We start from the raw sequence: 25071 nt of genomic DNA on the forward strand, positions 1-25071 counted from the left end.
GGTTATTTTCACATTTTATTTTTTACTAGGATTACATGTGTACTGGTCATACTTGTATTTTATAGTAACCTGCTTTTGAAATTTGGAACCCTAATACTTGAATAGAAGCAGATTGCTATGTTCTTTTTTCCATCCGTCTTTCTATAATAAAGCTTTGTGCCGGTGTGCGGTCAGGGGGTGCGGTTTTATACCATGAAAATTCTTTATGCATTTCCAATTTGAGCATATTCCTCTCTTAAATGTAGATACACTTTGTGCTGCTCATTAGCCGTCAAGGGAAGGTCAGACTGACAAAATGGTATTCACCTTACACTCAGAAGGAAAGAAGTAAGGTAATAACCTATGGCTTGTTAAGTTCAGGATAGTTTGCTAACCTCCTGTGTTTCTTCTATATTTGTTACTTTGATGATTGATAGGTGTAGTTCATTCTTGCATGCATGATGTACTATTATCATTATTTCATCCTTGAAACATCTCTTTTTGCCCATTAGCTATTTCTTGATATATGAATTTTAGAATTTACATGTCATCTATTCTTGAAAAAGGTAATCCGTGAGCTCAGTGGAGTGATCCTTACCCGTGCACCCAAGCTATGTAATTTTGTAGAATGGAGAGGATATAAAGTTGTTTACAAAAGGTATTCAAACAAAACGATTCAACGCTTTGTGTTATATTGCTACTCCTTTCCAATGAACCCTTCTGTCTTGGCTTGATGTTTAGTTGAAAATGTTCCAAATTCTCCTGCAGGTATGCTAGTCTGTATTTTTGCATGTGTATTGATGAAGATGACAATGAATTAGAAGTTCTTGAAATAATTCATCATTACGTGGAGATTCTTGATCGGTATTTTGGCAGTGTGAGTTCTCATCAAAGCTTTAACTTTTGAATACTACTATCTAATTTCCTAGTGGAAGTATTCCCATTCTGTTTCGGAAGATATAGCGTTTTCTCATATCTTTCTAATTCAGTAATGCTTGCATCACCATATGCAGGTCTGTGAACTGGACTTGATATTCAACTTCCACAAGGTTTGTCCCCACAACTCCATGTCATGATTTATGTTAATAAACAAATAAATTGTAAGAATAATTAGTTATTTCCATTGATTCTTCAAGGTGGCCACCCTGAATTTAGGGGTGGTAACGGGGCGGGTAGGGGCGGGTTTTTGCTCTACTCGACCCCGCCCCGCCGTACAACAATCCGCATAGAACCCGTCCCGCTTCTACCCGCGGGTAGTAAAACGTTAAACCCTAACCCGCCCCTGCAGGTACCCGCCCCTATAATTATTAAAATTGAACTAAGAGTAATTGAGCATCAATTGTTATTTATATTAACTGCTTTTTTTTTCTTGTGTGAAAGGTAATGTCACTTCTGATTCTTTGTTTTTTATATTTTAAAGGCCTATTATATACTCGATGAACTTCTAATTGCCGGCGAACTTCAAGAGTCAAGCAAGAAAACCGTTGCCCGATTGATAGCAGCACAGGTATGTGAAGGTCTTTAGTTTCTGCTTTAGAAAAATTTTGATCCGCAGTTTCTTTCTCAATTTTTAATGCAAATTTTGTATGATATTGGCTTCCAGGATTCATTGGTGGAGACTGCAAAGGAGGAAGCTAGTTCAATAAGCAACATAATTGCACAAGCCACCAAATGAGAGAGATCTAATGTTACACTTTCTTCATGCACGTATGTCTATCTCTATGTATCGATTATATTCGTGTTATTGGTGAATTTGTTTTACTTTCGAGCTTCTAGACCCGAGTTGCGGTCTTGTGGTGGCAATTTCAAGTTAGTGCAAGTGTGATCTGCCTATTATTGGGAGTTACCCCCTTTGTTTGAGGAATAGTAGACTTTTACTGTATATTGTTTTGAGATTGAAATTATATTGATTGTTCATAATTTGTTAGTGCTATCTTTCGTTCTTCCATGTCAAATTGAATTGTTTGAGGGAAAATGAAATTACTGCCAAGTGAAACAACAGAACAAGTGTAGTAGTTTTAAATTTAATCTTGAAAAATGTACGCGGCACTAATTCGAGTGTCGTTAATTTAATTATGGAAAACAGTTGTATGTGTTGTAAAATAAATAAGGAAGATAAAATAGATATAAAATAAAGAAGCGTAAATAGATAATTTTAATATTAGTATTCATCAATATAATTATCTTAATATAATGAAGATGATTTATATATATCTATTAATATAGTGTAGCAATTTATTTGTAAAAGAGAGAAAGAGAGGAACAGTATAAAGAAAGAGAGAAAGTGATTTTATTATTGTTGTGTATATTATTCCTCAGATTGCTTCTTTATTTATAGGCATGTGAAGTTTACATTTTCAACTTTATTAATTTTGGTTTGTCTTAAGAAGTTGAGTCCTTTAGTATTGAAAACAAAATCAGCCGCCCATATTAATGGGCATTCATTTTGATCTTATCACACCATTTCCCCTTATGCCCATTTAGAATTATGCCTCGTTAAAACTTTACTAAAAAAAATCCAATGGGAAAAAACTTCAGTGAAGGAAAAAGAGTATAATATTATTTGTGATAGAGATTGTCTCATTAAAAACCTTGTAAAAAAAAAAACCTAATAGAAAAAAAATTGACCAAGGAAAAAAAAGTACATTATCATCTTTTTGTCGACATCATTTAATATCTCGAAATCGGCGCATCCCAATCTGATGTACCAATTTTTCAAAGGAGGATTTTGAAAGTGACATTGTAAATAAATCTACCAGATTATTGTTTGAGCAGATCTATTGGACATCAATTGTTCCTTGATTTTGAAGATCATGAGTGAAGAAGAATTTGGAAGAAATATGTTTTGTTCTATCACATTTGATATATCCGCCTTTAAGTTGAGCAATACATGCTGTATTATCTTCAAACAGGACAGTTGGAGCTATCTTATGATTAATTAGACCACATGATGACAGAATACATTGGATCAAACTCGAGGTAAGCATCAAAGTGGTCCCTGAAGTTACCCTCGAGGCTCAAAGTAATCCCTGAACTTAAAAATTTGTTGAGATCGTCCCTGAAGTTGATCTCCGGTACTCATAGTGGTCCTTCTGGTGAATTTCGTCCAGCTGGCGCAATCGAAAAGCTGACCTGGCGTCGTTGGTGACACGTTAGCAGCGCAACGGCTAGCTGATGTGGCGCAGTAAACATTTTGGACTCAATTTGGTCCCTACTTTTAGGTTAAAAATCCTAACCCCAATTGACTCTCTTCTCCTCTCTTCTCCATCGCACACGCTGTTCTCCTCTACTCTCCATCACACTTTTCACTCTTCATTTCTCCCTTCGATCGTTATCTTTCTCTGCGTCTATTGGATTCCGTAAACGATGATGTCCCCGAACAAATTCCCGACAGATCGAGGCTCTCCTCCTCAACCTCTAAGGTAAAATTGTATCTCAAGAGAAAAACCTAAAATTCTCCCCATTTCTCTAATATTTTGCTTTTGGATATGCACATTATTAAATGGTTATTTCTAATTTGTGGCAATATTTATTATTATTGGGTTTTATCCTGTGACAATGGAATAGGAGATTTCTGCTTTATGGTGTTTTTTAGTGCGCCAATGTTTTAGCATTTGATTGTAGTTGTTATCTTAATGTTTCAGTTGTTTTAAGAACTCGGTTGTAGCCACTGGTTCAAACTTTTTATGATGATCATTCCTACCTTACCATGCTGTCTAATATGTAATAGATTAGTTTGATTTGTGTTTGTAGTTGGCTCAATGCTAGTATGTTACTGTGACACATTGACACAGTTGACAAGATAATATTCGGAATCAGTGTGGATTGTGGACAAATTTGGTGTATCATTTACTGTAGGAAAGACATGACTATCTAGTTTTATGTGACTTATCAATTAATAATGATAATATAAGAAAGTCTTGGGTGGTCTGGTCTTGGGAGAACAAGATAGTGGATGCTAGATTAAGAAGATTATATTGGATGTTTGGTAGAAAAATATTTAAAAATGGGCGGTTCTAACTTGTAGACAAAATTAGTAAGAAGAGCTTGGATTTAGATGGTGTGTTTCAGTGTTTGTGGATATGGTTTCTGGTAAGATACAAAGATATTGTTTGATTTATGTAGTTGATGTGGTGCAGTAGGAAAAAGCTTTATTGTACTCAGGAATTTCTGAGTCTCGTGACATTCTACTATGCCATACTGATTAGTGACTGGGTTTGTTCTTAACGTGCTGATGATAATCTTCCGTTTGTAGACAAACACCATTGCAAATTATTCATGTTGCTGCAAATTTCATGAGGATATGGTCGATATACTTCATGTATCGCTACTTAACCCAAAGTGGAGCTTCGATTGTTCTTTTCTTGTTTGCCTGCATAGCTCCTGCAGCAATCCTCTTTTTGATTTTGCAAAAGCCTTGGAAGGGCAGGCCACTTTCTAATACACAGGTAAATTTAACTGTTTTCATCTTAGGGTAGAGTGCTATATACAAACCAATACATTCATATCCAAAGGTTTTAGTGATATGAACAGTCCTTGACTAGTACCATTTGTTTTTCAGGTTGTGCCATCCATAATAAATGGTGCTATAACAGCACTGTATTTTGTCTTGTGGGGAAAGGGACTGAGATCATGTGGACCAATTAGGTTGGTTTTAGTATGCTTGGAGAAAATTTTAGTTTGTAAGATTAGTGTGCCATATTATTAGTCTTTAACTATGTCTTTTTACTCATGCAGCATCTTGAATGAAATTCATTCGCATAGAACCCTGATAACTGATTTACAGTTTGTCATTGACCAATTGTTGTCAGCTGCCATCATTATATAGTTATTTCTTCATTATATTAGTATTGCGCATGTTGAGTGATGCTTGAAATCAGATTTTTAATTTTTTATTTATGAACTTAACATAGTTATTCTCTTTCTTACTAATTCAGAGCAATACTGTCTAAGTATTCTGGTGCTGTCCTTGGGGTACTATCTGCACTGTTATATGGGAGGAAAAGCAATTTGTGGAAAAAGGTGAAACTTTCAGATTGTAACATTCATAGATATATCATACAAATGTGGTCTCATGATGCTTCCAAATGATCGTGGGTTGTTGGAGTTCCCAGCTGCGTTGCTAGCGCTAGCCATAACGTGTGGTTTTCAAAGATGAAGAAGACACTGAAGACTCACCTCTGGTGCGACGGAGAGTAGAGGAGAACAGCGTGTGCCATGGAGAAGAAAGGAGAAGAGAGTCAATTGGGGGTTAGGGTTTTTAACCTAAAATTAGGGACCAAATTGAGTCCAAAATGTTTACTGTGCCACGTCAGCTAGCCGTTGCGCTGCTAACGTGTCACCAACGACGCCAGGTCAGCTTTCCAGTTGTGCCAGCTGGACGAAATTCACCAGAAGGACCACTATAAGTACCAGAGATCAACTTCAGGGACAATTACGACTAATTTTTAACTTCAGAGACTATTTTGATGCTTACCTCTTTATCTTGAGCCAAAAACACTCGCGACTTGCATCACATATCGCTAGTATTTCAGCATGATTAGAGGAGGTTGCTGTTATCGTCTGTTTCATGGACCTCCATGACACCATATGTAGATAGATATCCTGTTTGAGATATCCCTTTGTGTGGATCAGACAAGTATCCTGTATCTGTATAGCCAACTAGTTGTGACTTGGATTTATATGGATAAAACAATCCCATATCAACTGTTCCATGAAGATATCGAAAGATTTATTTAATTCCATTCCAATATCTTCTAGTTGGAGGGAAACTATAACTTGCTAATAAATTCACCGCAAATGATATGTCAGGTCGTGTATTATTAGCAAGATACATTAGCGCTCCAATGGCACTAAGATATGGTACTTCACGACCAAGGATATCTTCATTTTCTTCCTTAGGACGAAATTGATCCTTTTCCACATCCAAAGATCTTACGATCATTGGGGTACTTAATGGATGCGATTTATCCATATAAAATCTCTTCAAGATCTTTTCTATGTATGTTGTTTGATGAATAAAGATCCAATTTTTTGTATGCTCGATCTGCAGGCCGAGACAAAATTTAGTCTTTCCAAGATCTTTCATCTTGAACTCTTCTTTTAGAGTTTTTTATAATGGTTGCAATCTATTCAGGAGTTCCAATGATATTTAAATCATCAACATACACTGCAATTATAATGAATCCAGATATAGATTTCTTTATGAAAACACATGGGCAGATATCATCATTCTTGAATTTGTTTTTGGCCAAATACTCAGTAAGACGATTATACCACATTCATCCAGATTGCTTTAGACCATATAAAGATATTTGCAATTTGACTGAGTATAACCCCTTTGAATATTCATTAGATGGTTTAGATATCTTTAATCCTTCAGGGACTTTCATATAGATATCACGATCTAATGATCCGTATAAGGAGGCAGTTACCACATCCATTAAATGCATATGTAGTTTATAGTATGCGGATAAACTGAGCAAATAATGCAATGTTATTGCATCCACTACAAGGGACACATGTTTCTTCATAATCTATGTCGAGACTTTGTGAAAAATCTTGTACCACAAGTCGAATTTTGTAGCGTACAACTTCATTTTTCTCATTTCTTTTTCTCACAAATACCCATCTGTATCCAACAGGTTTTACATCTTATTGTGTATGGATTACAGGTCCAAAGACTTCACATTTTGCAAGTGAGTCTAATTCAACCTTCATAGCTTCTTCCAATTTTGGCCAATCATTCCTTTGTCGATATTCTTCGACTGTTCTTGGCTCAAGATGCTTACTTTCAAGCATAATATTCAATGCCACATTATATGCAAATATTTCATTGACAATTGTCTTATTTCGTTCTCATTTTTCTCCTGTAAAGACATAATTTATCGAGATCTCGTTATTCTCACAATTTTCAGGTACCTGAACGTCTTCTAGCGTTAAAACTTTATCAGAATTTTGGACAACTGCAGGTGTCTTTACTATGTATTTTTCAACAGGAATAGTATTTACCTTTTTTCTTTTTTGAAGATTTTTGTCTTTAGAACCGTCAGGTCTACCACGCTTCTGGTGTGAATTTATTTCAGTGGCCACTTGTCCAACTGGACATCAATTCGAATTGGGGCATTTTCAGCTTGTATATAAGATTTAGTTATCCTCTTTGTATCAGAAGATGCATCAGGTAATTCATTTGTTATTCTTTGTAAATGTATGATCTTTTGAACTTCTACTTCACATTATCCTGATTGAGGATCTAAATGCATTAAGGATGATGCATTCCAATTAAGTTCCTTTTCATGAAGCTTATTCTCTCCCCCTAATGTTGGAAATTTTGATTCATTAAAATGACAATCTGCAAATCAGAATTTAAATACATCTCCAGTTTGTATCTCAAGATACCTATAGAGGGAGAATCATATCCAACATATATCCCCAATTTTTTTGGGGTCCCATTTTGGTGCGAGAAAGTGGTGCAATGGGAACATATATCGCACATCCGAATATTCTTAAATGAAAAACATTTGGCTGCTGGCTAAAAGCTAAATAGTCAAAGTTGGAAGATTTGTTCTCATAAGTAAGGGTCTAGCAATTAATTGGAGGCGTTTAATAAGTGATTCTGCTAATCCATTTTGTGTGTGACCATGAGCTACTGGATGTTCGACGCTTATTCCGTTAGCCATACAATAAGCATCAAAGGCTTGGGAAGTAAATTCACCAGCATTATCAAAACAAATTGCTTTGATTGGATTTTCTGAAAACTGTGATTTTAATCGAATAATTTGAGCAAGTAATCTCGCAAACGCTAGGTTGCGAGAAGATAACAAGCACACACATGTGACTATCTCAAAAATGCGTCTATTAGGACCATAAAATATCTAAAAGATCCACGTGGTGGATGAATAGGTCTACATATATCGCCTTGAATCCTTTCTAGGAATTCAGGAGACTCAAATCCAATTTTTATTGGTGATGGCCTTAAAATTAACTTTTCCTGAGAACATGCAGCACAATAAAATTCACTAGCTTTAAGAATCTTTTGGTTCTTTAGTGAATGTCCATGGGAGTTTTCAATAATTTTTCGCATCATGGTTGTTCCCGGATGACCCAATCGATCATGCCAAGTTATGAATTCATTTGGGCTAGTAAACTTCTGGTTTACAATGGCACGTGATTCAATTGCACTAATTTTAGTATAATATAACCTAGATGAAAGTGAGGATAACTTTTCTAATATAACCTTTTTATTTGAATAATGAGTTGTGATATACAAGTACTCATGATTTCTCTCATTCATTATTTCAATATGATATCTATTTCGGCGAATATCTTTAAAACTCAATAAGTTCCTTAGAGATTTAGTAGAAAATAGTGCATTATTTATTATAAATTTTGTTCCTCTAGGAAACAAAATTATAGCTCTTCCGGAGCCTTCTATCAAATTGTCTGAGTCAATAATAATATTAATATATTCTTCTTTTGGCATAAGATGAGTAAAATATATATTACTTTTGAGAATAGTATGCAAACTTGCACTATCTGCAAGACAAACATCTTCACTATATGTCCTTACCATTTTCTTCAAAGACAAATAATAATAATAATAAAATGAGTAGAAGTATGTGCACAGTAAAATTATTTTCTTGATTTTTTTTAAGATATACTGTACATAGTATCATATAATAAAAAATTTATTATTATTATTTTATAACTTGGCATATTTAGTAATTTTAAAATTCATAAATATTTTATTAAACATTATTTATATACATCATACTTGAAATTCAGATGCATAGAAAATAAAACTTAACAAGAAATTTTTTACATTATTTATTTATATGAATACTTAATAATCCCACATATTAAACTATTTCATCATTAATCAAATGACCAATATTTCTTTTACGATCCTCAAAGAAATCAGATACTTCATAATGAGTGGTGTAATTTTCAGCAGCATCATTTGAAACAAAATTCGTTTCCTTTCTTTTGTCATCCTTTTTCAAAGATGTTTGATAAAAATTGACTAGGTGCCTTGGGGTACGACAGGTACGCGACCAATGGCCCTTTCCACCACAACGGAAACATTTATCCTCTGTCGATTTATTTTGCCCATTATTTCTTTCTTTATCTCACTTCTGGTGAGATCCTTTCTTGTGAACATAATTTTTCTTCCTTCCATAATTTTTCTTGTTGCCAAAACTTTGCTATTTACCTCTTCTGGGGTTATGATTTGCCGTATTTGCTTCAAGAAATGGGGCGGTGCCAGCTGTACGCGCTTCATGATTTTTTAAAAGTAACTCATTGTTGCATTCAGTAACAAGAAGGCAAGAAATTAACTCAGAATATTTTTTAAATCATTTTTCTCGATACTGCTGCTGTAGGAGCACATTCGAGGTATGGAAGGTTGAGAAAGTTTTCTCATATCATTATCAGATATCTTTTTCTCACATAATTTTATTCGTGAGGTGATTCGAAACATTACTGAATTATATTCATTTATGGATTTAAAATCATGTAGACGCAAGTGCGTCCATTCATATCGGGTTTGAGGAAGTATCACCGTCTTTTGATGATTATACATTTCTTCATGATCTTTCCACATATATGCAGGATCTTTTAATGTAAGATATTTATTTTTCAATCTTTCGTCAAGATGACGACGAAGGAAGATCATGGCTTGGGCTTTATCCTTTTGGGATGCATTATTTTCAACCTTAATGGTATCTCCAAGATCCATTGAATCAAGATGGATTTCAGCATCTAGTATCCATGATAAATCGTTGCAGATATATCAAAAGCATTAAATTCAAGATGAGAGAGTTTCGACATAATGAAAATTTATTACCTGAGCCTTCCTAAAATTTGATCAGAGTCTCGTGCTGATAACGTGTTGTAAAATAAATAAGGAAGATAAAATAGATATAAAATAAAGAAGCGTAAATAGATAACTTTAGTATTAATATTCACCAATATAATTATCTCAATATAATAGAAATGATTTATATGTATCTATTCATATATGTAGCAATTTATTTGTAAAAAGAAAGAGAGGAACCGTATAAAAAAAGAGAAAAAGTGATTTTATTATTGTTGTTGTGTATATTATTTCTCATATTGCTTCTCTATTTATAGGCATGTGATTTACATTTTCAACTTCATTAACTTTGATTTGCCTTGAGAAGTTGAGTCATTCAATATTGAAAAAAAACTCAGCAGCCCATATTAATGAGCATCTATTTTGATCTTATCACAACAATATGTTATTACTTTTGATCACTATATGATACTTGAAAAAGAAAAAAAAAAATCATATCACATCTTCTAATAAAGAGACAAACTAAAGAAACTACCATTAACAGTATTTAAAATATTCCGTTTAAGTCTTAAACGCAATTTGTTTTCATCAAATTAACATTAATTATATAAGAATTTAATTTTCATGTAAAAAAATTTTACATTATCAAAATGAACACTAATTATATAATACAAAGTATTGCATGTCTTTTTTACTGTTTCAACCCAATAAAAATAATTTTTCATGCATACATGAAAATAGAACATTATCTTATTCTTATAAAAGTTTTTAAAACTATACAAATCAAATTAAAATAAATTACATTTAGATTAATTAAACTCAAACCAAATCCCAAAACATAAAGAAAGAAAGGTTTTTGCTAATTAGGCTATAGGTTATCGAGTAAAAAAATTCATAAAAAAATTAAATTTCTTATACATTTATTATGTGAAAATTATTTTCAATATGAAAAAGTTGAGTGTTATGCATCTATATTCCATTCTGGTGCGTTATACAGGATTATGGGTCTGAAATATTATCTAAGCCAACAAACGGGGTGTATAATGCTTTCGGTGGCATCGGCTTTTGCGGAGAAGAAGGACGTGTGGCGCGCATTCATCAACATGCAGTGTGCGTGCTGTTTTTGGCAGAGACAACTTTTGCAAGGAAGAAGGACGCGTGTCATACTCCCATCAACACGCAGGGAGCGTGTTGCATACTTTTCCATAATTTTTGCAGAAATTCTCCCCACCTTTTTAAGAGATTTCATGCTGCTTTTCCAAAAATTTCCCAACAGACGAAGGCGTGTTGTCAGCTTGCCTGCATGCAGGAGACAAGCATGCTCTCCGGGAATATGCACTACTATTAGCTACTAATTTAGCTGTTGCTTATTATTATTATTATTATAGTCAATAACTTGTTAGCACTCAGTCAAAAATTAGTTATATTTTCAAACAAGTATAACCATGTGTATCAGAACTGATAGTATGAAATATACAATTTTTCACTCTCCTTCATTCTCTCAAAACATCTTCATCTTCTAACATGGTATCAGAAGAAAATCTAACACCTTTCGCATGTTAGGAAATTATTTTAATTTCCTAATTTGTTTGTGGACAATACATATATTAATTGTAATCACAAATTATGCTATTTCAAATTAAATGACTTATATAATGATGATCTCATTTATTGTTATAAATGCTAATTGAATAAGTCATTATTACTTTTGATTTGGAATTAAATGAGGATAAAACCAGATATTATCTTTTGTTCCTTAGATAATTGTCTTTTTGGATTTTAGATATATTATCTTTTGGGCTTTAGATACTATTTTATTTGGGTTTAAGGGTTTAATAGGTGCCATGCTCAAATATAAATAGGCCTACAGGGTTTCGGTCCCCAATACACCAAAACCGCCTTTGTTACTCTTTCCCCATCAAAAGAGTCACAATTCAACCGCCTAGGGATACAAAAGGTTTTGGTTGAAGAAGATCGAAAGAACCACAAGATCCAAATTCTTCCATCAGTTTTCTGACTTTTATGAGTAAAGGTATGCTTCCGCATTATGATATATTTTTGGTGATTTAATATGGATGATCTGGATTAACAAAATTAATTTATTCCAACAAGTGGTATCAAAGCCTTCATAATTTAATCATCGAAAATATTCAGTTTATTTTTTCTTATTATTACCGAATCAATATATATATATGTTGTTCACGTTATGAAATTGTTGCACGCATACGAGCTTATCTGCGTTGTGTGTGAGCGTCAATGTATATATATAAATTGGTTCGTATATACATACATATAAATTGGTTCGTACATGAAACGCTTCCATATATATCAGTGTTCTGAAAACCGAACCGGATCGGCCGGTTCGACCGGATTAACCGGGAACCGATCTTCTAGCCGGTTCGGTCGATGTAAAAGCCCAATTTCCCAATTCCCCTCCATCAGAAAAAACCCTAACCCACTGCGGCATTACCCCTTCCCCCTCTCTCTCGCTCTCTCTCTCTCAGCCAGCAGCTCCTCTTCTCTCTCAGCCAGCAGCCAGCAACCACTGCCTCCGCCGTCGCCGAACTCTTCTTGTCAGCAAGAGGGTGCCTCGCCGCCAGTAGTGACAAACAGAGGGTTAGCTTAAAGCTCTTTGCCGTCCATTCTCTTCTCCTCCACGTCGTGGCCTTTACCCTTGCAGATCGAAGCTCGTGGCCGTCTTCACTACATCGTCTTCGTCTTCTTCGTTGTGGACTTGCAGATCGAAGTGCGGTCAGTTGGATTCCTCCATCGTCTTCGTCTTCTTCGTCGTGAACTTGCTCAATCCTTGTCTCTGTCTCGTCGTTCCTCCCTTGCCGGTAGTTGAGTTTTGTTCTTTCCTCGCCGCCTGTTTCGCTCTTCCTTCGAAGTCAGATTGGTTCCTCTGTCCTCTGTAACTCTGCTTCATTTTTTTCTTTTGTTAATTTCTATGAATTTGAGTTTCTGTATTTTAATGATTCAAACTTATGTTTGCTTCAATTTATGGTTGCTTATTTTATTAGTTTTATTGAGGTACTGAAATCTTATTCTTGGTTGCTGTTTCTTTTACTTCTGAGTTAGTGTTGATAGTGGTATGATGGCCGAGTTTAGATTAATGGTGTAATTTTTGTCTCTGGATTCTCTGATTGATGAGGATTGCTGATTACTTGCAAGAACTTAGGGGAGAATAGTGATGTTGGCTTGTTGCTGCCTCTGTGTTAAGTGTTAACTGTTAAGTGTGTTAAGTTTTTGGTTTTTATAATTTTTATGAAATTAGAATAATTGTTGAGGGTTGATTTCAAGAAATATGGCATAATTTTGTTATGGTGTTTTACTGCTCTCCTGAATTTTGGAGAATTTTGATGATAGTTGTGGTGTTATGTTAAATTTTCTAAAATAATTTTATTGATGATTGAGGATATTTTTTTAAATATTTGAAATTATATATTTAAATTTTAATAATTTTATTTAATATTTAATTAAATTTGAAATATTGATGGAGTATTAATTTGGTGTAAAAATTAATTGATTATTCCTAAAGGATATAAGGATTAATATGTATATGTCACTTATGCGAATATTAATCGATGCAAAAGGAAATTTATATTTGGCCAAGTTATGTGTACATATTAATAATATTTGAATAATAAAAAAAATATATATTATTTAATTATTACATAAAGAAACTAGTAACAATTTAAATTAGTATACCCATCTATTTTATAAAAATTTAGTTTTAGAATAAATTGATTGAACATTATGCTGCCAAAGTAGCCTCTTTTGTGAAAATTGATTTATTTAAAATATTAGAAATATGATGATATGTAATTCATGCGAATATTGGTTGGCCCAAAGGAAGGTCTGTATTTGGCCGAATTACATACACATATTGATGGTAAATACATATTTGGGTAACTAATTAAGAATAAAGTAATGCTTATTATTTATGCGAACAATAATCGGCTCAAAGGAAGTTTATTGTTTGGCCAAATAATAAGCATTGCACAGTTTTGTTTATTTTCTATTAATTATGCGGTCAATAATCGGCACAAAGGAAGATTATTGTTTGGCCAATTAATAGAAAACATATGCGATAATAAATAGGTTGCGAAGTTTAAGTCTCCATGTGCGCATTAAGTCGGTCCAAAGAAAGGCTTCATGTGTGACAGAAATTTTGACAATATTTGATTACTGCAATGAGAGTATCACTTACAGTTAATTTTTCTATCCAAAGATTAAAAATTAATGTTGTTCTAGATATCTCAATATGGATTTTTTCCATTATTCAACTAATGTTTACTGCATATTCCTTTTGTTCTAATCTAGAAACTATGACTTTAGCTACCAATGTTTCTGCACAAATTAGCAGTATTCCTATGCTGAATGGTTCAAACTTTAAAGTTTGGAAGGATACTGTGGAGATTGTCCTCGGTTGTATGGATCTAGATATAGTTCTTCGAGAGGAGAAACCCACTTCCACTTCGGAAAACCTCAATGAGGTTAAAATAAAGAAGTGAGAGAGATCCAATCAAATGAGCATTATGATCATGAAACGCTCAATTCCTGAGGCGTTTCGGGGCTCAATTACTGAGGATAAAGATGCCAAACAGTTCCTAAAGGATGTTGAAAAATTCTTTACTAAGAATGAAAAAGTGGAGGCAAGTAGTCTTTTGAGCAAACTTGTCTCCATGAGGTATAAAGGTAAAGGGAACATAAAGGAGTACATTATGAAAATGTCTCATCTTGCTTCAAAATTAAAAGTACTAAAATTAGAGTTGTCTAAAGATTCACTCGTGCATTTCATTTTGATTTCCCTTCCTGTACACTTTGGACAATTCAAAGTGAGTTACAACACTCTGAAGGACACTTGGTCCTTAAATGAGCTTATATCTCACTGTGTGCAAGAAGAAGAGAGGCTACAGCAAGATAAGACTGAAAGTGCTCATATGGCTTCATCTTCTCAATATAAAAGAAAGCGTGATACTATTGCGGATGTGCATTCTCAGCAGAAAAAGGCTAAGAAACAGGATCAAGTTTCAACCTGTTTCTTCTGTAAGAAGGTGGGACACATGAAGAAGGATTGTACCAAATATGCCACCTGGCGTGTAAAGAAGGGTATAATTCTTATTTTCGTTTGTTCTGAGGCTAGTTTAAGTTATGCACCTGTTGATACTTGGTGGGTAGATTCTGCTGCTACTACTCATATAAGTGTTACTATGTAGGGTTGCCTGTAGAGCCGACCGCCAAGTGATGCTGAAAGATACATCTATGTGGAAAACGGCAATATAGTTGCAGTCGAAGCTATAGGAACCTTTAGATTATGTTCCACGAGTGGATTTTACTTGGATTTATTAGAGACATTTTATGTACCGTCATTTAGATGGAATTTGGTTTCTGTTTCTCGTTTGGACAAATCAGGTTATTTTTGTTCGTTCGGAGACAATAAAGTCAGTCTCTTCTATAATTCGAATAATATTTGCTCTGGCCATTTGGTGGATAATCTATATAGGCTTGAATTAAATTCCTATAATAATGAAATACTGCAAACAGGTACAAAACAAAAACTAAATGAGAATTTGGCATCATTATGGCACAAACGCCTAGGTCACATCTCTAAACAGAGAATTCAGAGGCTCGTGTCGGATGAAATTCTTGGACCCCTAAATTTGGTGGACTTTGAAGTCTGAATTGAGTGCATAAAGGGGAAAAGGACAAACGAAAGGAAATTAGGTGCCGATAGAATTAAAGATGTCTTAGAACTGATACATACCGATATATGTGGCCCATTCCCTAATGTCTCTTGGAATGGACAACGGTACTTTATTACGTTCATAGATGATTCTCGTTACGGATATCTATATTTAATTCATGAAAAGTCCCAAGTCTTGGATGTTTTCAAGTCTTTCAAAGCTGAAGTTGAACTTCAACTTGGAAAGAAAATTAAAGCTGTCAAATCTGATCGTGGTGGTGAATACTACGGAATATATGATGGTTCAGGTGAGCAACGTCCTGGGTCTTTTGCTCTTTTCCTAGAGGAGTGTGGTATTGTTCCGCAATACACCATGCCAGGCAAACCTAGCATGAATGGTGTTGCAGAGTGAAGGAACCGAATTCTTAAAGACATGGTGAGAAGTATGATTAGTCATTCTTCCTTGCCTGAATCACTCTAGGGAAAAGCCTTAAAGACCACAGTGTACATCCTTAATAGGGTGCCAAGCAAAGCAGTTAACAAAATCCCAAATGAAATTTGGACTGGGAAAAGGCACAGTATAAAGCATTTGCATATTTAGGGATGTCCAGCTGAGGCGCGACCTTATAAGCCGCATAAAAGAAAATTGGACTCAAGGACAATTAGTTGCTACTTTGTTGGTTACGCTGAGCGTTCACGGGGGTACAAGTTTTACAATCATGCATCAAGGTCTATTTTGAAACGGGAAATGCGATATTTCTTGAGGATGTTGAGTTTGGGAGGGAGGGAATATTAGGAATGTTGCTTTTGATGAGGATTCTGTAACTGACAATGATTAGGTCTTTGTGCCTATTATTGTTCAAGATACAGTTATAGTACAAGAGCATAATGAGAATCCTACTGCAGATTCGGTTACAGTACAAGAGAACAATGAGAATATTGTTGTTGCTCAAGATACTGCTACAGTACAGGAAAATAATGAGAATCCTCCTCAATCCCAATCCATACAGCAAGCTCAACAACCTCAAGAAGTGTCATTAAGGAAATCCAATAGAGAAAAGAGAAAATCCATCTATGGTCTCAAACAAGCTTCCCGTCAATGGTATCACAAGTTTCATCAAGTCATTACCTCATACGGTTTTGAGGTGAATATCATAGATAAGTGTGTATACCGCAAGAGTGGGAGTAAATACATCTTTTTGGTCTTATATGTTAATGATATTCTACTTACCAGTAACGATATAGGCATGTTGCATGAAATTAAGAAATTTCTATCGAACAAATTCGAAATGAAAGATCTTGGTGATGCCTCTTTTGTATTAGGAATCGAGATACTAAGAGATCGTTCTCAAGGTATTCTTGGATTATCACAAAAGAATTATATCGAAAAGATTTTAAGTAGATATGGCATGGAAGGTTGTAGACCGATGGACACACCCGTAGCTAAAGGAAACAAGTTCAGTCTCAAGCAATGCCCTAAAAATGATCTTGAGAGGACAGCAATGCATGATAAACCTTATACATCAGCACTAGGAAGTTTAATGTATGCTCAAGTCTGAACACGTCCCGATATATCATTTATAGTGGGAGTGTTGAGTAAATACTTGAGCAATCCAGGCATGAATCTTTGGATAGTTGTTTAACGCGTAATGCGTTATTTAAAGAGAACAAAGGATTACATGCTTACTTATCGGAGATCAGAAAATTTGGAGATTATTAGGTTCTCTGATTCCGATTTCATGGCATATGGTTGCGAAAATTTGTCACTGAGCTTCATATAGTAGATGACATTGAAAGACCGTTAAATATATTCTGTGACAATAAGTCAGCAGTATTATACTCCAACAACAATAAGAGCTTTACAAAATCGAAGCATGTATACATCAAGTTCTTAGTTGTCAAGGAGAAAATTCAAGAAAAACAGATTTTCATAAAACATATAGGAACAAAGTATATGCTAGCAGACCCATTAACCAAGGGATTGATCTCTAAAGTCTTTCATGAGCACACTGCTCAGATGGGTGTCAATATTTGTGATGCCTTGGTTTAGTGGGAGTTTATGCTATATGTCCTATGACAGATATTGAGTTATTTTTCTGCAGAATTAAGTTGATGGTTTATTTCATGTTATGTGAAATGTTCATTTTGCAAAATTTATTTTGCATTTGATCTTAATAAAGTTTTAAAGTTGGACCAGTTGGAAATAGACATGCATGAGATCACTTGGCATGTAATTTCCATATTACTCATCAAAATTTGATCTATGTTGTTAAGTATATTAGGATGGTGATTGGCGTGGTTTAGTCGCGACATTAATGTGATAAAAGTTGCGGTAGTTCCATATCTAATGTATGAGACGGACCAGATTGTTAAAGTAATGAGAGAAATAGCATTCAGATACGCGCATAAAGTTTATAAGGTGTTATTATGTCAAGAAAGAATATATGTATAGTTCAAGTGGGAGATTGTTAGGAAATTATTTTAATTTCCTAATTTGTTTGTGAGCAATACATATATTAATTGTAATCATAAATTATGCTATTTCAAATTAAATGACTTATATAATGATGATCTCATTTATTGTTATAAATGCTAATTGAATAAGTCATTATTACTTTTGATTTGGAATTAAATAAGAATAAAATCAGATATTATCTTTTGTTACTTAGATAATTATCTTTTTGGATATTCAATGTATTATCTTTTGGACTTTAGATACTATTTTATTTGGGTTTAAGGGTTCAATGGGTGCCATGCTTAAATATAAATAGGTCTACAGGTTTCGGTCCCCAATATACCAAAGCCGCCTTTGTTGCTATTTCTCCATCAAAAGAGTTGCAATTCAACTGCCTAGAAATACAGAAGGCTTTGGTTGAGAAAGATCGAAAGAACCACAAGATCCAAATCCTTCTGCATTATGTTATATTTTTTATGATTCAATATGGATGATCTGAGTTATTGAAATTAATTTATTCCAACAATATCATGATCGCATGACTTCTCATTCAGATTTTAGGTACGTTAATTTCTCCATTTAGATCTTGATTTTTATGTGATTATTAGATTTTTGTTATTATATTTCTGATTAACACATTTCGAGAATCTATGCAGCTGAGTCAAGAACACTTTGGTTGAAGAAGATCGAAAGAACTACAAGATCCAAATCGTTCCATCAATTTTCTGACTTTTACGAGTAAAAATACGCTTCCGCATTATGATATATTTTTGGTAATTCAATATGGATCATCTGGTTAACAAAATTAATTTATTCCAACATCGCAACCTTCTATTTCTTCCTGTTCTTCTAGAACAGTCTTCTTCCATTTTCAAAGGTTCATCGATAATGGCAGATCCTTTTGTACTGTCAACAGCGGATCAGCTAGGCCTCATTCTTGTAACTCAGCATCTCACTGAGGAGAATTACAATTCATGGAGTCGTGCCATGAAGAAAGTATTGAATGCAAAGAGAAAGTTTGGCTTCATCAATGGCTCGATCCCGCGTCCAGATTCAGTCACCAGTACTGAAGAATTTGAGACTTGGCAATGTGTGAACTATGTCGTAAGTACTTGGATATTGAATTCTGTTTTGAAAAAAATTGTAACTTCTTTAGTTTATGTTGATTCTGCTAAAGAATTTTGGAATGACCTCAAAGAGAGGTTCAAACATGGAAATGGCCCTAGAATTTTTGTGTTGAAAAGGGAGTTAATGAACTTGAAGCAAGGAACGATGACAATATCGCAATATTTCACGAGAATGAAGGTGTTGTGGGAAGAATTAAGCTCTTATCGTCTAGTGCAATGCAGTTGCGGGAACGCACGCCAAATGCAAGATTTCTTAAATGTACATTATTTTCTCACGGGACTCGATGAGTCTTTTTCCCAAATTCGAAGATAGATCCCCTTCACGGAGCCTCTTCCTGCCATGAAAAAAGTTCTTTCCTTAGTGGTGCAAGAAGAAAAGCACCGAGTCGTTGGCATTGGTTCTTCCTCAAATCAAGTTGCTTTCTTGGCCAAGAATCAATTTAATTCATCGACTTATGGGAGAAGCAGAGGCCAAATGAAAAAGGACAAACCTATCTATGTGTCCTCATTGTGGGATGCTCGAACCACACCATAGAGAAGTGTTACAAGGTTCATGGTTATCCTCCAGGATATGGAAGGGGACGTGGAGCCAAGCTTTTAATTCACAATGTAGCAGCCTCACAGCAGCAAAGGAATGAACCAAATGCATCAGCATCTGTGAACTTGGATGCAAATCAGATTCAACAGCTTATAGCTTTGCTTAGCGATCAAAAGATTCAAGAATTATCACCAATAAAGTCCACCGAAATTGCCACACCAGCAGGTATAGTCCTCCATTCATTAATGATAAGATCTCAAATGCCTTTATATTCTTGGATATTAATTAGATAGTAGAGCCACCATACACATTTCCTGTGACATCAAACTTTTAACAAAATTCACACTTTCAAACTTTTTTCAGTAACACTTCTTGGTGAGAATTTCAAAGCCAACTTCATTGGAACAATCATAGTAAATTCTAAAATAACACTAGAAAATGTTTTTATGTGTCAGAATTTTGTGTCAATCTTTTATTAGTTTCTTCTTTCTTGAGAAATTCACCACTCACAATAACTATTGGCCACAACTTCATCACCATTCAGGATCCCAGTTCATTGAAGAGGATTGGGAAGGGTGAGCTAAGCGATAGTTTGTACATCTTAAAGGCTGATCCACCTTTCAAGATAGATACAAGTTCTTAGCAGCATCATGTTATTAGAGTCAATCTTTGTAACTCTAACATTTGGCAATTTAGGCTGGGTCATGTTTCAAATAAGATTTAATAGCACTTATCTTTACCAAATAAACTATCTTCCATTTTAGATTGTTCCATTCGTCCTTTAGCTAAGTTTAGAAAACTTTCTTTTGAATCAAATAACACCATGCATCCCAATGCATTTGATCTTGTTCATTATGACATTTGGGACCTTACCAAGTTTCCACCTATAATGGATACAAATATTTCTTGAGTTTGGTTGATGATTGCACTTGTTTTTGTTGGATTTATTTACTACATAACAAAAGTGAAAATGCAGGTCGTCTAAAAGAATTCTATTCACTCATTGAAACATAATTCAACACTAAAATAAAGTGCATCAGATCCGATAATGCAAAAGACTTGGCCATCAGTGAAATTTTGCAGGAAAAAGGAGCCTTATACCAGTTTTCATGTCCATATAGGCCACAACAAAATAGTGGTAGAAAAGAAATACCAGTACATCTTTAATGTGGCAAGAGCTTTGTATTTCCAATCTCAAGTACCAATCTGGCTATAGGGAGAATGCATAAGAAAGCAGTATTCCTGATCAATAGAACATCAAGCAAATTGTTGAAATTCAAGACTCTTTTTGAGCTCTTACTCTACAAGACACCTGCTTATGAGAGGCTTAGAGTCTTCGAGTGCCTAGCATATGCAGCAACAAACTCTGGTGGCAGACCCAAGTTTGGTGTACGAACAGACCCTTGCATCTTCATTGGCTATACCATAGGCTACAAAGGCTACAAACTATATCATCTGAAATCAAGGCAATTCCTTATCTCCAAATACGTGACTTTTCATGAAACTATTCTTCCTTTTTACCAATAACTCCAACATTAAACCCAACGATGACTTATTCATTGATATTGTGTTACCCAAACCAATTTTAAACCCAAGAATCACCCAAAATAACACACCACCACCATCACCCAACATCCCTACTCAAGCATGCATCATTGAACTCACCAAAATTCGCCAATTCAGCAACCTCCTCGTAGGTCAACTAGAACTCACCAAGCACCCACCTATCTTAGAGACTATCTCCACCATACAAATACTTCGCACCCCCTCTCAAACCACATTAGTCATCATCGCTTGAACCATACTTACATATCGTTGCTCAAATCAACAAAATTATTGAATCTCAATTCTACCACCAAGCAGTGAGACATGAGGAATGGAGAAATGCCATGCATGAGGAGCTCACAGCATTGGAAGCAAAAAATACCTAGCAACTAGTGCCTTCGCCACCCAACAAATATGCCATTGGTTGCAAGTGGGTGTACAAAGCAAAACTCAAAGCTGATGGTAGCCTAGATCGCTACAAGGCCCGTTTGGTAGCAAAAGAGTACACACATCAGGCAAAGTTCAAGGACACTTTTAGTCCTATGGCCGAAATCACAATAGTTCAGGTACTTTTAACGCCTTTCTTGGACACTCCCAAGAAAGCATGGATTGGTTTGCAAGCTTACCAAATTCCTCTACAGTTTACGACAAACGTCACGACAGTGGTTTACCAAATTTTCCTCCACTCTACTTCAGCATGGTTTCATCCAATGCAAAAGTGATTACTCACTTTTCTCATTTGGTGAAGGAGAGACAACAACCTTCCTTTTGGTCTATGTTGACGACATCATCATAGCAAGCTTGGATAGTGCGATGATAAATGAAGTTAAAGAAAGACTCAAGGTTGTTTTTAAACTCAAAGTCCTTGGTGATCTAAAATCTTTTCTCTGATTGGAGCTAGCAAAATCCAAGAAAGGGATCTATCTATCTATCTTAGTGCAAGTACACCATGTCTTTGCTTGAGGACACTAATTTCTTAGGCTGCAAGCCAACACTATCTCCTATGGATCCCAACCTCAAATTACGAGCTTCAGAAGGTGAAACTCTACCTGACCCATCCATTTATGCAGGCTCACTGGTAGGTTGATGTACCTCATCATATCAAGGTCAGATATCACTTTTGCGTTTACAAAATTTGCCCAATTCATGTCTGACCCTCGTACACGTTATCTCAATGCTATGCATCAGGTCCTTCACTACCTCAAGACAGTCCTTGGCCAAGGCGTTCTTTTCCCATCCACCAAAAGCCTACCCAAATAAATAGTCTTTCTATTTTTTAAATTTAAATTCTTTATTTATTACTTCTTCTTTTTAACTTTTATCTTTATATCGTAATGATATTAATAGACGTTCAGATTGTGTTTCAAATTTTAAAATTAGAGTGAATACCCAACCCGGTCTCTGATAATTTTTTTTGAAAGATTACGAGGTCCTCAAACAAAAAAAATACTCTTTTCAGCATTTATTCCTTATTTTTATGGGACTGATTAGCCCCTAAAAAATATTGACGGAGGGACTAATCAATCTCATAAAAATAAAGATTAGGAGCCGAAAAAGGTATTCTTTTTTTGTTGAGAATTTTGTTGTCTTTCGAGATAATTGTCAGACGCGGTTTAGAATTTTTTTCTTAAAATTATTATTCTTTGAGCTTTAAATTTTTTTCTCTTTGACCTTCAAAATTTATTTTCTTCGGTGTTTTCATTAATTTTTTTTTTATTTTTTGTGGTCACATTTAATTGTGTTTCAAATTTCAAATAGTAATAATAATCAATAGAATTAAACAGTTAAAATATTAATTCATGACATTTTATTAAATAAATTAGTTTTAAATAATATAAAAAGACAAATTAATTTTTTTTCCCAAATAGAGTCAAACAGTTAAAAGACATTTTATTATAGACTAATATATCTAATATTCTAAAAGAACAAAAGCTAATTTAATATTTTAGAGACTAATATATCTAATTTTATCCGTTTGCAATTTTTTTAAAAAGCTTATACTTCAATCCTATTTTAATTATATGTAATTTGTTGTAGACTCTAGCACAGTTTATATTGTGTTTTACTTTATGTGTAAATCATGCTAAAGTTCCATAGTTTATTTATATATTTTGAATTTGTTGGAAACTCTAACAATTATACATAGAACTAAACAGGAACGAAATGTAAGTTTTTTAGGAGAGTTGTAAATAAATAATATTGGAGGAAATTTGTTTTATTTAAGTAATCTGTTGCTGATTTTTTATATACACATAACATATTTAAAAAAAATATAATTCTATAAGTATTTTATTATGGCAATTTCTTAAATAAATAGATTAATACAATTTATATTTACATTTCTATATTTAAAAAATTATTTATATTTTAAAAATAAATGTATCCGTATTCTTATTAAAAAAATATACATGTATTCTTATTAAAAGAAAATGTTTGCCCTAAACATGCTAGGTTTGCAATTTTGTAATTATTTATCGAGTACTAATTATAGTCTGCTAAAAAAATTAACCTAACCTAAAGCATGTTAAAAGGCATGATACTTAAAATAAATAAATAAATAAGAGGAATGCTAAAGGACCAGCAACTTTTGTGATTTGTAACCATCAAATAGCCATCAATGATGGTTTTAATGGTGTGAAATTGGTGTGAAATTTCATCCAATGGTTCACTTTTCTTTACTGGTTACATGCTGGTCAGAATTTAACAAAGTTGCTGCCCCTAGACTTTTCCAATAAATAATAAGGTAAGTCAAACATATTACACATTAAAAAAAAGTAGAAATATTTAATTCAAAATATTTAGTCAAATTTTTAATAAATAAATAGAATCAATATATCTAAACTGTATTAACTTCAAAATATTTTTACATCTCAACAATTTGGCAATACTGCATAAATTATACATTTATTATTAACACTGCAGTGCCTATTTAGGTATTTAATATTTCTTAAATCATATCTTTATTCATTACTTTGTAAATGATACAAAAATAATTTATAACAAGTATACCAGAAAATAACTAAAGTAAATTTTGAGTGTTGACCAAACTTTTCGTTTATCCTAAATTTTATTCTAATTTATATTTTTTTGGGCACATATATTCTTTCTTTTTTTTTTTCTTTGGTTCATTTGGGTCATACATTCTTAAATTATTTATTCTTGCATTACGCTTTTAACCCAACCATTTAAACTATATATACCCTAACCGCCCACCGTCATCCAAGGCCTCATTCCAATCCTTGCAAAAGCATGTGCCGCTCATCTTTGCTTTCCAAACGGAGCATTCACCATTCTAGCATGAGCAAGTTAGATAGAACAGCTTCATGAAATTTTCACTCGGTTTTTGATTCTCCATCAAACTATAAAAGTCGGATAGAAACTTAATGGATAGATAATCTCCGAGTATACACCGGTAAGAGGCATTTTCTGATATAACCATGCTCTTAGCTTGTCTTCATCCAGTATTACCTCAAGCCTAATACAATTCTTTGACAGAAACCTAATGACCAGCCTACCAATTAAACCACCACTTAAATCTCTGTGAAGCTATGAAGCTATGATGGAAACTCAAACATGTTATAGCAACATGCCAGAAACTCGCAAAATCAGGGTCTTTACCGAAAGCACTTCAATTTGACCTAATAGGCTACAACATTAATACATTATCACCAATACAGAAATGTCCAAGTCTCAGTACATTAACAAAAAACCCTTCTAGATTAACCTGCCCATAGTTAACCTGAATTTTACATCTCAACAGTCAACACCGTTTTGTCCCATCAACTCTATTTGTTAACTTGTCTTGGCATTCGTTCATGCTAGAGATACATGAGACTAATTTTACAAGAAAAAACCAGCTACCATTAATGCCTTCTTCTACCCTGCTTGATTGTTCAACCAGGGCTTACCCTCGTATCCACACTCCGA

At 34.1% G+C, this 25071-nt stretch overlaps 2 protein-coding genes across 2 annotated transcripts in view; both read left to right on the top strand.

Moving 5' to 3' along the window:
- LOC107604791 (AP-1 complex subunit sigma-1) overlaps positions 1-1927 on the top strand; it is a 2785-nt gene extending 858 nt beyond the window's left edge. The window contains exons 2-7 of the mRNA XM_016306482.2: positions 246-332; positions 546-637; positions 748-856; positions 993-1028; positions 1400-1486; positions 1583-1927. Of these exons, the coding sequence (XP_016161968.1) occupies positions 246-332; positions 546-637; positions 748-856; positions 993-1028; positions 1400-1486; positions 1583-1654 (483 nt within the window). The 3' untranslated portion in view covers positions 1655-1927. The remainder of the gene's footprint in view (positions 1-245; positions 333-545; positions 638-747; positions 857-992; positions 1029-1399; positions 1487-1582) is intronic.
- LOC107647205 lies at positions 3305-12586 on the top strand. The gene is made up of 7 exons (XM_021105598.1): positions 3305-3401; positions 4235-4427; positions 4541-4626; positions 4917-5001; positions 5575-5585; positions 10791-10901; positions 12298-12586. The coding sequence occupies exons 1-7, from the start codon at positions 3346-3348 to the stop codon at positions 12584-12586; spliced, it is 831 nt and encodes a 276-aa protein (XP_020961257.1). The 5' UTR covers positions 3305-3345.

This window comes from Arachis ipaensis, chromosome B06, assembly GCF_000816755.2.
Source record: "Arachis ipaensis cultivar K30076 chromosome B06, Araip1.1, whole genome shotgun sequence".
Lineage (NCBI taxonomy): Eukaryota > Viridiplantae > Streptophyta > Magnoliopsida > Fabales > Fabaceae > Arachis > Arachis ipaensis.